General features: G+C 36.7%; 2 protein-coding genes and 1 long non-coding RNA gene across 8 annotated transcripts in view; 1 reads left to right on the top strand and 2 right to left on the bottom strand.

The window, feature by feature from the left end:
* Positions 1-1,987, top strand: part of LOC111405445 — a 6,020-nt gene extending 4,033 nt beyond the window's left edge. Inside the window, exons 5-8 of one of the 5 annotated variants that reach the window (XM_023034334.1) lie at positions 101-240; positions 1,101-1,202; positions 1,339-1,473; positions 1,627-1,987. In XM_023034334.1, the coding sequence (XP_022890102.1) occupies positions 101-240; positions 1,101-1,202; positions 1,339-1,467 (371 nt within the window). In that variant the 3' untranslated portion in view covers positions 1,468-1,473; positions 1,627-1,987. Of the gene's footprint in view, positions 1-100; positions 241-1,100; positions 1,203-1,338 lie in introns of all 5 variants that reach the window. The other 4 variants (XM_023034335.1, XM_023034336.1, XM_023034333.1 and 1 more) reach the window with 4 other exon arrangements.
* A 1,168-nt stretch (positions 1,988-3,155) lies between these two features.
* LOC111405444 (double-stranded RNA-binding protein 2-like) lies at positions 3,156-7,523 on the bottom strand. Of its 2 annotated transcripts, none has more exons than XM_023034332.1 (3): positions 7,049-7,523; positions 6,250-6,469; positions 3,156-4,866 (listed from the first exon to the last, which is right to left on the bottom strand). In XM_023034332.1, exons 1-3 carry the CDS (start codon positions 7,292-7,294, stop codon positions 3,851-3,853), a joined length of 1,482 nt encoding a protein of 493 aa, XP_022890100.1. In that variant the 5' UTR covers positions 7,295-7,523; the 3' UTR covers positions 3,156-3,850. The 2 variants fall into 2 exon arrangements, with proteins under 2 accessions (XP_022890100.1, XP_022890099.1); XM_023034331.1 differs by having other exon boundaries at positions 3,156-4,869.
* A 3,462-nt stretch (positions 7,524-10,985) lies between these two features.
* On the bottom strand, positions 10,986-12,433 carry LOC111405447. The gene is made up of 2 exons (XR_002704787.1): positions 11,870-12,433; positions 10,986-11,642 (listed from the first exon to the last, which is right to left on the bottom strand). It is a non-coding gene; the product is annotated as an uncharacterized LOC111405447 (long non-coding RNA).
* Between the last annotated feature and the right edge of the window lie 3,000 nt (positions 12,434-15,433).

The raw sequence follows: 15,433 nt of genomic DNA on the forward strand, positions 1-15,433 counted from the left end.
AAAAAAAAAAAAGCCAAGCTTTTATCTTTGCAATGTATGTCATTCTAGCTTTAAGGTGATTATTTGTATCTGAATATATGTTAACTACATCAATTTTCAGCAAGAGGTGTTGTCGGTGAACTTGAATGCCTTCTTGATGATGCAGCGGGCGCAATCCAGTCTACAAATGAGAATTGGCCACTTTTGCAAGATGAGCATGTTAATGGAAACATGGATTCCTTTCTGGCTAAGTATGAGAAAGTAAGATCCAACTATCCCTCTCCCTCTCTCCCTCTCTCTCTCTCTCTCTCTGTCCAGAGGGTGAGACTAAACTCTTTCCAAGTAAACTCAAACCCCATCCCTGCATGCCTCCGTCCCCCAAACGTTGAAAGAAGAAAATAGAGTGGAAAATTCCAGGAGGAAAATTTTCTGCATATATAATATATAATATTAATTTGTTTGTTCTTGATCCATGTAATGCAATGGTAACAGAGAAACCCAGTAAGATGATTTTCGGTATGCATAAGGTTTTATTTCTACATTTTTTGAATGAAACGTCAGGGGAAAAGTTTTGTGTCATTCATAATTGGAAACTAATTTTCTGTATCTTCCCATAATTTCAATATGATCTTGGAGATTTGTTTGTAATAATGGTTTTGCTGGTTATATTAGTTGAGACATATTAAGAGAATATAATTCTAACGATATTTGTTTGGGGTTCTCATTAATGCAAGTAATACTTTGTGCATTTTTTTAGGCTTGCAACCTGTTGACTAGGCACACATTTAGGAAGTTTGAACTGAATCTGAAATCATATTAAGTTTTTTACATGTATGATTCTGCCATAGCAGAGATTTGTTCTCGCTTAATCTATCCAGGATGTCAGTTAATTGGTCTGTCTCAAAAATTTTAACCGTTGTTCTATTTTTAAGGATACTAATAGCTTGTAATCTCACCTTCTTTCTTGAAATTTTATACTCTGGCTTGATCTTTCCTTAACCAATTGCATGCCTGAATTGAATTTTGATGAATAGTGTCTTCTTTATCAGTCACAAACATACATACATACAACCATCTGTTTAAGTTTGGTTGGTTGATTTGACTTGCTATATATACATTAGGAGGGAAAACCATCATTAGATCTCTCAAAACCCGAAGGTACTGATTATGCTGCAATGATGGCTGTTGTATACAGTATGCTGAAACAAGAGTACATAATGCAGGTATGTTCCCCCACCCCACATTACTTAAATATGAGAAGCGCCTGTTCTAGTCGATGACTTTTTATCTGGTACAACTGGTGACTCCCCCAGGTCAAAAGGTACTACAATTATAACATCACCGGTTTATTTGCTGTAGGAACGGATCGTTGGCTCGCTTACTCTGAAGTCGTCCCCTGAAGAATTGGAGAGCTATTGCCTGATGTGGTCGTTGCGGCCTTTTGTAGATGATGACATCATGCTTGAAGCTTGGAGTCTTGTCCCGTGACTTTCGGTAATTTTTGTTTCCTTCATCCCCTATATTGCTGTGTGGAATTCCAGTTGCAACTTGCAGCATATCAAAATATCTGCAATTTAATTTTTGCTTAGCCTTACTTTTTACCATTTCATTTCCGTCTTCTCTACGTGCCATTCTGGTCGTGTGAAGGAGATGCCATATGTATTTGGTTGCTTCAATCCTCGGGATGGCTTTTATCACTCTTTGTCACTTGTCAGTTCGAAGCTCAACTCGGACTGAGGAAAAAGGAAGGGAAAAAGATTTATGGAGCAGGCGACGGAAGGATAAGAAAGGCAACTGTTATATAGAAGAATCAAGAAAATGGGGGGACTAATACATCATTTTGAAAAGATAACATGTTTGACACATTGCTCTAAATACTGTAATTGACAAGAATTTCACTTTTTATTCCTTTTTAATAATTTATCCAAGTTTGTGTGTAACAAACTGTTACTCTCTACTTCAATAGCCATAACCAGGGCCAGGCTGTCCATGATGGCACCTCAAGTTATCAGTTGTCAAATACGATAATTAGTTATCAGTCGTCAAAGATGATCGGCGGTATTGCTTTTCAACAACGATAGTTGATGTCATTGGCAATATGGACTGTTATGTTAACTTCTCAACTACTTTAGTTGAGGTCACCGGTAAAATGGATTGTCAAAATAACCACAAGTCATAACAGAAATTAACCCCTAGCCCTCGACGACTTCTTGATCATCTCCAACGTTTTCGAGTTACCGCGTCGTTGATCCCATGTTTTTATTGGTGAGTCATGTTATTCATTATTTCTGTGAGATCAATTGATTTTCTACAAAAATTTCACGTTTATGACGACAATTAAGCTTGTCAGTAACATTAATATGGGATCATCATCCATTATTGGGGGAGACTGTCCAGACGGGTACAGTGTTGGACCGAGTGGAGCCCATTATATGTAATGAAGAAGTAAAAAATTGGATGAAACAAGAATTGTAAAATGCAACAGTCCAACCCAGACCAGATTTTTCTACGTAGCAGATAACAATCATTGAAAATAGCAAACCGTTTCTACTTGAACTTGCACTTTGATTACATGCCTAACTACTTCGGCTGATCAATTCATATGTATCCTTAAAATAAGAATGATTAATTTATTGAACATAGACATATAGCAAAATTTATTCTTTTGAGATGGGATATTTCTATGAACGCAAACTAGGAAGGATTTATGAATGCATAGGCTTGTGCAGAAAGGGCTATAGAAGAATGACTAAAACAGGGCTACACAAGAATGACAAAAACAACAGTCAGCTCGAAAACCAGACAATCAAAGCAACGACTGAGAAGTCTGTGTCAACAACATGAAAAAGTATAACACAGAAACAAAAAATTCAGGCATCCCCCGAGTCTCACGTTGGAACCTGGCAATCAAAGGAAATATGAACACCTCTGCCAAAAAAACTACAAAAATGAACCTGAAACAGAAATTTGACGCATCCCTCAAGGCTGGCATTGTTACCTGGCAGTCAAAACAACTGGAGTAGTATGTCAAAAAACGAAAAGACAAACCAGGAAAGGAAAATTCATGGAATCCCCAGTCCTTACCGATCAGTGCGTGGAAGTAGGCATTGAATTTCCACTTGAGCAGTAATATCTTTATACAAGGCACTAAATCCAAAGAATATTTTGACACTAGCTGACCATGAAAAAGAAAACATTTGAATTTCAATGTTGGAATTTCCATGTTTTAGTCTTTCATTATATCAACAAGTCAACAACGAGAACGCTTGAGTATACCCATGAAGAAACTCAGAAATATACAGACATACCCTGAGCGAATACACTTAAAAACAGAGATCTCGAGCTCAAACTACGATAGAGCTGCTAGATTAAAATAAACGATACGTGCAATTCTGCCTATGAATGAAGGCTATGCGTGACAGGATATAGACTCCCGGAGCAACAAAGACTTCATATTCCAAATTCCTTGTAGATTTATAGCCACTATTATTACAACACGTCTGATATTTTTTGAAGTTCAGTTTTCAAAAACCAGAAAAGCAGTAGCCAAATGCTTAGAAACTTTAAAGGTAGCTTTGGCTGAAGTGACATCACATAAAATTCTCCCTAAACAAGGAAAGACAGGTCGGGTATATCTTGCCTCCTTCCCACTTTCCATCAGAGGAGGAAAATGAAGGATTTAGCTCAAAAGCTTGTGAGCTTCATGTACCAGATATTTCTATATCACTGCTTCTGATATTTTTGTTCCAGTAGTTTCCAATCCTAGCAGGTAAGGGAAACTAAAAGAAAAGGAGAATCAAAATCTTGATAAAGAAGCCAGTACGGATCTTACCAAAGGTTATTGCTATTAAAAATTCCCTACCTAAATTTTTCATATTTTTATCCCTTTAAAGCCTTCAGTCTCCAGAGACTCCCGAAGTTTGTCCTGTGCTGCAATCATAGATTCTTCTGCAGGAGCTTTTGAACTCGCTGCAGGACCAATAACCAATGAAACTGGGGACTCAACTTGAACTATTGAGGCTTGAGCTACTGAGGGCTCAACTTCAACTGCCCGAACCTCAGAATCCAGTGGCCCTTCTACACACCCCGGTTGTAACTTTGAACCCAGAGGTTCCTCAATTTGAACCAGAGAAACCTTGGACAATTGTGACTCGTCCAGTCTACAAGGTGTTGCTTTGGAAACAGGTGGGTCCTCTACAGGAACCTTGGAAAATTTAAAACCTGATGGTTCCTCAACCTTAGTTGGTCCGGAAATCCGTGGATCCGCTACTCGAATTGTTGAACGTAACATAGGGATCTCCTCTACCCTAACAGGAGCAGCAGCAAATACGGGAACAGCCTTTCTCATGCAGACAGGTGGTGCCATACACAAAGGTTGAGGCCTCATCATTAGTGAAGTCTGAGGTGGAGGAAATGGTGTTGCAGAGAAAACAGGAATTGCATTTCTTATTGTCACTGGTGGTGCAAGTCTATGATCTGGGTTAAAATGCCGGACTGGAATGTAGGGTGCTGCTCCAACTGCAGGGAACTTTCGAGGCCCAACCGGATGGTTCTCCACCAATGACGTGGAACTCTCATTTGTGCTAGAAATTGCTGGTTTACTTTGAGTTGTCCTAGCAGTTTTTGGGGATGCTTTGTTGTTCACAGCCATAATAGGCTCGTTACGAGGAGCGGCCCTCGGGCATATTAAAGGCAAAATTTTTGACGATGTAGCTGTAGGCTGCTGGGTATTTGATGACCTCGAACTTGATGTAGGAAATTTTATTGGCAATGATAACTTTGCCAATTTCGCCTGTATGAGATACTTTTGCAGAGCACGAGTTACTGTTACATGCTCCTGCTCATCCTTGTGTGTTCTTTCTGATGTTGAACTCTCAAATTGTTGCACTACTGGATAGACAAAAAAACATTGTAGAACATCATGCAAAGTAATCATGCTTTGTACAACTGGAAACAATGGAAAATTATATAAGGGTAAACCTCTGCCTATTTTCAAATTGATCAAAACCACAAAAGGTACCAGGTAAAATTACCTTTTTCACTTCTTAAATGTTTATAACCATTAGTATTATTTTGGGTTGTTAGGCATCTTGTTTCTGTGCCAAGAAAAGAAAAATTACGTGTTTATAGTAATATTACTAAAACCAACAAAGGCAAAGAAATTGGCGCACCATTACATTTTTTTGATCATGAATGTTCAAGATGGTTGCTAATTTCAAAATAGAAGACCTCTGTCAAGTGGAATGATAATAGAATTATATATTGAACTAGTAGGCATTGCCTTTGGAATTAGTACTGTGTCAAAAGTAAAAATAGTTTGGCAATTCACATGTTAAAACAGGGGAAGCAGTCTTCGATATGAAGTTCTGTTATTAGCTTGTCCAAAATGATGTGTTGTTTAAAGTAAAAAGTGATGGTAAATGACAAAGGCGTTTCACCAGAATACTGCAAATAGTACCTAAAATTTCCAACAGAAAACACTATATCATCCCTTGTTCTCAGGGAAAAAACTTTCGCAAAACCATTTCCGGAAATTTGTTTTCGGGAAACTAATCACACACACTTCAAATGCAAAAAATTCCTAATGAGGCCTTGGGCTTCAAACTAAATTCAATATTCCCCGTTCAAATTATGATGGGCATGAAGGTGGTTTTGTTTATTTCAGAATTGAAGTAGTTTGATTCTGAATTTGCAATTGAGAGTTCGGAAAAATTATTTTTGTAACTACAGTAGGCCAAAATGACCTCCAAGATAAGCAGGGGAAAATTGTTTTTAATATTATATTCTCTCACTATAATGCCTCATCATTGAGAGGAAAAGCCAGATATACTCTGGTGACTAATGTTGAATCATCTAGAGGAATTTAATGGAAATAATAGCATAATAGTTTTACGATGAAGCTAGCTGCCCCTGTTGACAAAAGTTCCTAGCTCTGCAGACTGCCACACAATAGTTTCTCATATAAATGCTAAACTATACGTGCTTTTCCCTTCTCTGTAATGTACCTTCCATTTTCCACATTTATTTATTGGGTAATAAACTCTTTTTGTGGAAAGTTTGCTAGTAATACTTAGGGCACAATTTAGTAAGTGAATTTGCATTTAATAGTTTTGCATTGTATAAATTAAAATATTATTTCCCACGAGAAAACATAAACTTCCCCAAAAGTGACATTTTACAACGCAAATCATGATATGAATGTCAAAGTTTAAGTTAATTTCTCCATAAGAGAACATGCACATATCAGGCATTGAAGACTAGGTAACTCACATAATTTCAGAGATGACCAAGCTTCCATTGCCGCATTCTTTTCTGCTTGCTTTTTGTTCTTAGCTGGCTCTCCAGTAAATATAATGCCTGCCAACTCTACAGTACAGGTGAAGATGGGAAGGTGTCCTAGGCCTGATCTGAAAGTAGTATATGCAGGCAAAGATGTTCCCACTCTTTGTGAGACCTCCTGCAAGAGATTCTTATAGACACCGGTCTCATCCTGTACATTGCAAAGCATAGTACCAGTGTCAACAATCAATTAGTGGATATAATGTTCAAATCATCAGGAATATTCAATTATCAAACATGGGGAAGCCCTCTACCTTGTCGGGGATATGCATTGTGGATTATTTTCGAACTAAAATATTTACATCACATGTATTCCAATGCTCTAAATTAAATGTTCATCCTTTTACCTTATGTTCTTCTACTATCTTCTTTTCAAGAATCTGTCTTCAAACATCTATGTCATTGCCTTCTTCTTAGCCCTTGTTTGACCATTATTGAGAAACTCTTTTTTCTACCTACTAATTTTCAACCATACATTAACACAATAAAATATTGCACCTAAACCCAAAACTTTTCCTACTTTTTAATCACTTGTTATCCTAAAAAAAACTATTCAAAATCTCAAATAATGGTCATTGAACAGTGGCTTAAATTCGAATCAGCAATAACAAAGTCGCACATAAGTTCACCATAAAAAATCACGAAAAGGAACAAAAATGAAATCCACATAGACCAGATGAAAGCGAGAGCTGCAAACCCCCCTCAAAATGTGTCTGTAAACAAATTTTACCAGAATTCTGGCAGCAAGGGAGTTGGAGGGACCACGGCTAGCAAGGGCATTGAGGGCCACTTCGGCAGCCGAGTGCTCAGCCTGTCGAAGCGTCGAGCAGTAGCTAGTGCTCTCAAACGTCTCGCCGTTGAAATTAACGGTGGCCTTGAACCTCGGAGCGTGATCAGGACCTTCCCTGATGCACGCGTACGATGGAAGATTGAAGCAACTCCGCTGCGCCAGCTCCTGGAGCTGGTTCTTATACATTTTTACAAAAAAGTAAACAAAATCAAAATAATACCAATTTTAACTATACCCACTCATAATTTTCTTCGGTATATTGCTTCGATTTTCATTATTTTCCATGCTGTTCGATGTACTTGAAAAGAAAAAGGATCGAATAATTGAATCAAAGAAGGCTAGAATTGAGATCGAGGGGTTTTCCGGTTAGTTTGCTTACATTTACCAGGGATAGGTTTTGACTTTTTTTTTTTTTTTTTTTTTTCTTAGTAGTGTTAATAGCACAAAATTCCACTACGTTTGATATTTATTATGGAAATCGTCCTAACGTTTTCTATTTTGGCATTTTCATTCTTATTTCAAAGTTTTATTGTTAAAAATGTCATTTTCACCATTTTTAAATGAAAAATGACCAAAATAACCTTTTATTTAAATAAAAAAGAAAAGAAAAGGAAAAAAAAAAGAATAAATTGTAATCTTATTCCTAAATGTTCTAAAAGGTGCAAGTGAATCCAAATAATTATTAAAATGCTTAATAGCACAAAATGTCCTTACGTTTGATCTGTAGTGTGCAAAACGTTCTTATGTTTCCAATTGATGAAAATGGTAATTGGCACAAAACGTTATTACCTTTCAAGCTTATTGTGGAAAACGTCCATATCTTTCATTTTTCAGCATTTTTGCCCCTATTTCCACATTTCATTGTAGAGAATGTCATTTTCATCATTTTTTTTCAATAAAATGACAATTATACCCCCGATTCAAATAAAACAAAAAATAAATAAATCAATAAATAACTAATTGTAATCACATTCCTAAATTCTTCAGAACATTACAGTTTAGTCCTAAATTCTCTTCCACCACCACTTTCACAATTCAAACACCTTCCGGCCATCATACCCGCCGGGCTCCACCACCACCAACCTTACCTCACTCTCCCCTACCTCGAACCCACCTGAATTCGCTGAAAAATCAAGCCAAAATCTTCAAAATTCGGCATTTATAGGCTTATGAAGAACATCATTTGACTCCAAAATTCGACAAACAAGTACTGTAATTTTTCCAACTGAGCTATTACCCAATGCTTTTTGACCTTGAATTTCATTTCTTCTATGTTGATTTGTGCATTGAATCACATTTGAGTCATGAATTGATGGAAGAAAACCTCCTTCGCGCGAGTAGGTTGTTCATTGGAAGAAAACCCATAAATTGCCATTTTCAAGCCAAATTGGGGACGACCCATATGTTCATTGGATGCGCCATGAAGAGTAAGTGCTTGTAGTGGTGGTCCGCGATCATGGGTCCCACCACCGTCGTCGAAAAATTTGTCTAGAAGAACGAACGTGCGTCTGTAGAGAGTGAGAATTGACTGGGATACCTTGCATGCACGCAATGTCTATCATAAGAGAGTGTTGGAATGATCCAGAAGATTACGTTGACAATTGCTACACAATTGAGATATATATGAGATGTTATGACAACATCTTGAATCCCATTAACAGATGAAATTATGCCCACATGTGGAAGTCATGGACATAATTCCCCCTATGTGGGCTGTCCATTGGAAGGGAAGGAGGCAGATAAACAGGGAAAAGGGGCGGATGAATATGTGGTTCTGTATTTGTAGGGAAAATCTTACGTTCGAAAAAAGGGTCGGGTGAAAATGACATGTTCAACATGCTGAGCACATGGTCACAATAAACGGTATCACGATAGGTCGGATGCACCTGACACCGATGTGGGTAGAACTTTTTTGTTTTTCATTGTCACGTGCACATGATTTAATTGTCTTCTTATTGATTTCTCCTATAACAGGGATGGTTCGGAGCAGAATTAGAACCCGTGGACGAATAGAGCAATGTAGTGGGTAACGAATAGGTAATACTTTTTTCTAATATTGATGGGTAACCACAATGTTTTATTTTTTGTATATATTTTCTGCTATAATGTCAGTTCTCGTACTTCTCCTGTTTAACTTCAAAAATATTTGGCATCGTTGATTTCTCTATATTTTTGTTTTTTAGGTGCTTCCTACACGATCTTATTTATTTTGTACTAATTCTACAAATGAAGAATTTTTGTCACATGGTTGCCATTACAATCATTTAATTTCAAAATACTATTTATGATATTAAATGAAGTATATGCCTGTGTCTTGTCCATTCCTTTAGCACTTGTACCTGGACCAGTAAGTGATGAAGACTTTGCACAAGCTATGGATAGACATCCGTGTGAAGCTTTAGTCATAGTTACTCTGATAGGGGACCATCATCTTTCTTCTTCTTTAGTCTATTCATATGCATCGATCTATTGCTTAGAATCTAATTGTTAGTATCTAAAGTTGTATTGTGATTCGATGATTATATGAGGTACATGTAAGTAACAAAGTGATACAAATTGAATGAGAATTTATATAGCTAAAGAGCAACTTTGCCGAGTCGATTGATTGATTCTTTGTGGGTCTCCTATGTTCCCTGTTGCCTATATTGCAGTTGGCCTACTCAAATATTTTTGCTGGTGAAGTGCTTATAATACCAGCTAATACCTGTGTCCAAATTTGAAGTTTGAATCATAATGCTAAAATGTGAGATTTTTCCTTATGTGATGAAGAAAAAAAAGTGGGACTTCATTCAAGAAACCCAAATTCCCAGAAACTGAGTTTCAGAGCCCCAAAAACCCATCAAGAATCATGACTTTTTTAAAGGACTCTTCTTTAAATATTGATGGATTAGTCATTCATAGTTTGTGCATGGCTTTTGTTTGGATTTAATGTGACTAAAAGTCTACTTTGGTCTGAAATATGGTGGTGTGATTGCCTTTGGCCATAAGCTCTTTTCTATAATTCTTTGTGGGCTGGAAATTACTGCACATAAACATTTTTAATAAAATATTCAAATAGTATAACTAATCTATTTTTAATTCATAGAGTATTCTGAATTAATTTCTAGCAAATAATCTACCATGACATATTTGGCATGCATCGATCATATTGGTAATCTGACATTCTTGTTCATTTGTAGGAAAACATGGTCTCCAAAAGAGTGCCGCGCAGGAAGGGATCATCATTGACCCACAACCCGTTTGGAGGTCCAAAATACCAATTCATGCCTACTCCGATGGCCACCAAAGAAATGCAAACTAGCAACCTTACAGCTGGTCTAGCTGCCACATTATCCAATGTAAATGTTCCTACCACCGAAGTTAACTTCAAAGTGATGATCGACGAGTTGTGGACCATTGACGAGGCGGAATCAGTGTGGTTGAGAGCTGACAGGGCACGAAAAAGACGGAGTAATGTGACGAATTTGACAGCCACACCCTCGCACCCTAGAAGCAGAAGGGCAGGGACGGAGTGAATCTTAGCAATTAAATGATGTTTTTTTGGTTTTTTGATTTTTTGAAGCGGCCTTAAGTCTGTGGATTTGTTTGGATGTATATCGAACTTAATGAATTGTTGTTTAGGTCAGTACATTTGTTGGCTGCTCGGTGTCCAGAGAAGTTATACTGTTGGACTTGCATGGTCATGGGTTCTATGAAAATTAACTTCTCCATCTTCTATGATTTCTTTGATGGCCTGATTTTTGCATTTGGTCCAGGTTGCTTCATGTTAGCTTCACCGATTTCATGTTTGCAATCTGTTTCTGAGATGAATAATTCTTAATAACAACAAATAATTGTGTGACAGACACATACATCTAAAATGGGTACACTCTTCCAAGATTAAATTAAGCTTGACATACATTTCAAGGACAAAGAATACATATAAGATTGGAGGGAACTACTTTCGTTGAAAAATAATTGAGTTGCTACAACATTGCATCAATAAATAATGGAGCTACTACAAAATTGCATCCAAGTCTCGATGCCTTAAAGGACATTGCAACTACTACTGCTGATTACATAAGCATTATGTTTCAAAACTACAATGCCAAACTTTTATTCCATTACATAGTTGAGAACAAGTTACGGAACTTTTCCCTTTCCTTTCCCATTGTCCTCGATAGCTCCTTTTCTCTTACGAATCGTTATGTTAATAGATATCTCCAATTGTAGTTCTTCTATTAACTGGACGGCAGTCTTCAACATGGATGACGAATCTTCAAGCGAGTCTTTCGTCTTCAATTTTGCACTCAACTCACTGTCATTGCAGAGGTGGTTCTTGTGATGACGATTGATCATCGATCCAATTAAAATAACCACAATCTCTAGTACAACATTTGAATAATCGACCTATGTTCTTTGTCTTTTTTCAACCTCCATACATTTCACAAATCCCAATCCACATTTTTGGCATCGTGTCTTTGTTGGGCATTCCGGTAACATGTGCCTAGGCAGCCTACAACTATGACAAATACCCTTGTTTCTCCCTGGCATTCTGATGTAAAATGTGTAGGTAAGAAATAAATCCAAACAAATTTATCACTGTTTGTGGCAAAGACATATGAACTCCATGTCGTTAGGCTTAATTCATACAAGTCATTATGCTTAAATCGCAAGTTCATTTAATTCGCACTAGCAGCATCGCATTTCATTTCGCAGTTCATTTGGTACATATGAAGAAAATAAAAAAATCCCTAATTTGCAAACAAATTAAATGCAAACCTGGATTCAATTTCAATGAGCAGGAATCAATTTCAACGAGCAGGATCAAAAGTCCTTACTTTGCAAACAAATGAAATGCTTCCAACGGATTTAATGTTAGGGCTCTTCCCTAAACCTTAAACCACTCACTATTCACACACGAAATGGAATTCTGGGGTTTTTCTTCAATTGCAGAGTGTTTGGGTTTGATATAAGCGTCGAGACACCCGTAGCAAAACTTGAGTCAAAATGGGTTGTGAATTAGATTTCAGGTATATGGTTCTTCGTGGCATTGTTATGGGCTATCCAATTCGAATGGCGAAAAATATCTTGCAAATGAAATGGATTTCGGGCGACTACTGGGGCTGGGGTTTTTCTTCATTTTGCAGAGAGTAATCGAGGCTAGGGTTTGGAGAGGGGGAGAAGGAAAAGTGTTTGAATTGCTTCTCTCTCTTATTTTAGATTAGGTAGATTGAAAAAAATGGGTTGTGTTTGGATGACTTGGGAGTTGATTGTTTCATTTTTTGGCATTTTAACAGACAACTCAGCCCACCGTCTTCCACGTGGACACTTTGATGGATGGAATCCATCCGATGGCCATTTGGGTGAAATGGAGATAAGTTCAATGGCTATTGGGAAGTATCGTAAAGTTCAGTGGGTAAGCCGTGACAATGGGCAAAGTACAGTAGCCAATGAAACAATTAACTCAAAAAAGGAGCATGCTGCTGGTAAAGAGGTATGTTTTTTATAGACCCCACAATCGCGGATCCCGACGTAATTTTTTTTTCATGTGAGATTGATCCCTACAGTGAGGGATCGGTAAGACCCCTATAGGAAATGCTCTTTACGAAGAGCATTTTCCAAGAAAAAACGATAAACATTGTGAGATTAGACCAAAGTCTCTTGTACAGGAGCCTTTTGAAAAAATCATACAGAATTTTAAAAAATTGTAGTGCTGGCCTCATTTCTTCGTTAACCAATTTGGTCAAAATACTTAAAAAAAGAAAGAGATCAATTAACACAGCACATTAGTTCATTCATTTCTCCCCAATTTCATCCTCCCTCGCCAAATCCATCCACTTTCGGACCTCAAGTCATCTTCTACAATTAGAATTGGCAAGCCAAAATAATTTCAACAAATCCTAATAGCAACAGCAATATATATCAAAGAGTGATTGAAAATGACTGTCAAGCCTAGTCATTTTTAGGAAACTCGTTACCAGCAACCAGTAACAGCAGTAATCATCATGTAGCCTTGGGCAACCCAACGACGCCGCTTGCTCAATCACTAAGTGACAATTATCTAAAAGACTAGAACATCTAAACCTTTGACTAATTCAAACAAGATGGCCTTCTCTGAGAATTTTACAAGTTTCATCACATTTATAGGAGGCATTTGGAGGTCAAATATGTCAATTTGACTACACACAAACGTAATTAAACCACCCTTGTTTTTGCTCAATTTTATGATATAGAGGCATTACATTATTGTTTTACCAAAATACAAACTACACCAATTTCACTACTTCTCAATAATCTCATACATATCCCATGTCTTCGAGTAAAATATAGCTAAAATATGGAATGAAGCAGCTACATGTACAAAAGCCTTTTGACAGAAGGATTCCAGATGAGCTGGCAACCATTTCCTGGAGAAAAAAAATTCCATTCCAACCTAAAACCTATCCCAATTTCCCCTTGCCGAACTCACACCGACATTCCCCTCACCGAACCCAAACCATTAATTCCGGCCAACTTCATTACCGTTCTCTTCACCATCTCCGGTCGCTGTCTATCCGTTCAACAACGAGGAAGGCAATACTTCATAGCATTTTGACAAGGTGAGATTTGTGGGTATCTTAACAAATTCTTTATGGGTTTTTCGACAGTCATTGTACACGTTTCGAAAAGGTAAGATTTTTGGGTTTTTGAACAAATTAGGACTTGATGTTTTGTTGAAGACATGGGATATGTATGAGATTGTTGAGTAGTGAAATTGGTGTAGTTTATATTTTGGTAAAACTATAATGTAATGTCTCTATTTCATAAAATTGAGCAAAAACAAGAGGTGGCTTAATTACGTTTGTGTATAGCCAAATTGATATATCTGGCCTCCAAATACTTCATGTAAATGTGATGAAACTTGTAAAATTCTCAGAGGAGGCCATCTTGTCTGAATTAGCCGAAGGTTTAGATGTTCTAATCTTTTGGATAACTATCACTTGAATTAACCGGTAAGAAAGAGATCGGGTCAATTAAGTCGAGTTGGGAGAGTAAATACAGCTTTGTCCTTCGATAACGTGCTCGTGCCATGACCAGCACTTGGAGCTTAAGTTCGTTCGAACTGTGTTGAGCTGGTCCAAATCGACCTATTAATTTTTAAGAAAATGTACATTTTTTTTATTATTATTTTTTGGAATGGACTCTGCATTCAATGTATTATCATCATCATCATAATAATAATAATAAAATAGAGGATTGTGGCACGTCAAGAAGTTGGCCTCAAAATTTTGTGATGAACACTGCTTGTCTTATTGGTTCGTGAACGGGCAATAATGTTTGAACCTGACACGACCTAGCCTGTAAAGAGTAGGCATTTTTCGATCCAGTCCAACTAACTTTGACACCACTACTTGTACTCTTTCAAATTTTTATTATATTAGAAATAAGATAAACATACATAATATGTCAATCGTCTATAATTATTTGATTAATTACTTGCCCCCCAAGAGGGGTTAATCTTGACGAATTCAACCAATTGTACCTTGGAAAAAAGGACATTGTTAGTTAATACATTTTATTTAGAAACTTAGAAAATTACTGTAAAAGTGTTATCTATCACTATCACACAAAAATGGGAAGGGAAAAATAAAAACTATAACATCCACAACAGTCAACAGAAAGTTATGTTCTACATTACAATATATGGATGTCATAGTCATTGATTTGCAATCTATTGACTATATTCTCTAGTTTAAATTTGTTCAACAACAAACGATCTTATGACAGATTAAGTATTACTTTTCCAGCTTTCTAGATTGCAAAATTAGTATCTTTGAGTTGTTTGATCTTCTACCTGGGCTTTCTATGTTGCAAGTAAATTAGAAATTTTCACTTCATAACCTTTTTTCAAGTATAAAACGAACCAAAATAAGGATTTGTTTGATATGATTTCTGTTTTTTATAAAAGAGCTTCCGAAAAAAATTATTTATGTCGACTTCATCTAAAAATTCTTCTAGCCAGACAAAACACATATTCAAAAACAATTTTTTAATCTTAAAAACAACTTTTTAACTTTTCAAAAATCTTGCCAAACAAATCGAAATCTCGTAGTTATTTCCATAATTTGCCGTATAACATAACATATGGTCCTGGAGTGATGTCCTCCTCAAGTGGTCTAAACTTCTAGAATTGGGTCCCAATAGACCTTTTAAACAAAGCATTGGCATTTGGATCCAAGTTTGATTTTCCTTCCAGATTTCATTGCCCCTTTCTTGTGTACAATTCAACCCTTGTAGAAGTTGTTTGTCATTAAACTCCATTTCAATTGAAAGCAAACAAATATTAAAAAATTAATTTACTTA

The sequence above is a fragment of the Olea europaea genome, chromosome 12, assembly GCF_002742605.1.
Source record: "Olea europaea var. sylvestris chromosome 12, O_europaea_v1, whole genome shotgun sequence".
Lineage (NCBI taxonomy): Eukaryota > Viridiplantae > Streptophyta > Magnoliopsida > Lamiales > Oleaceae > Olea > Olea europaea.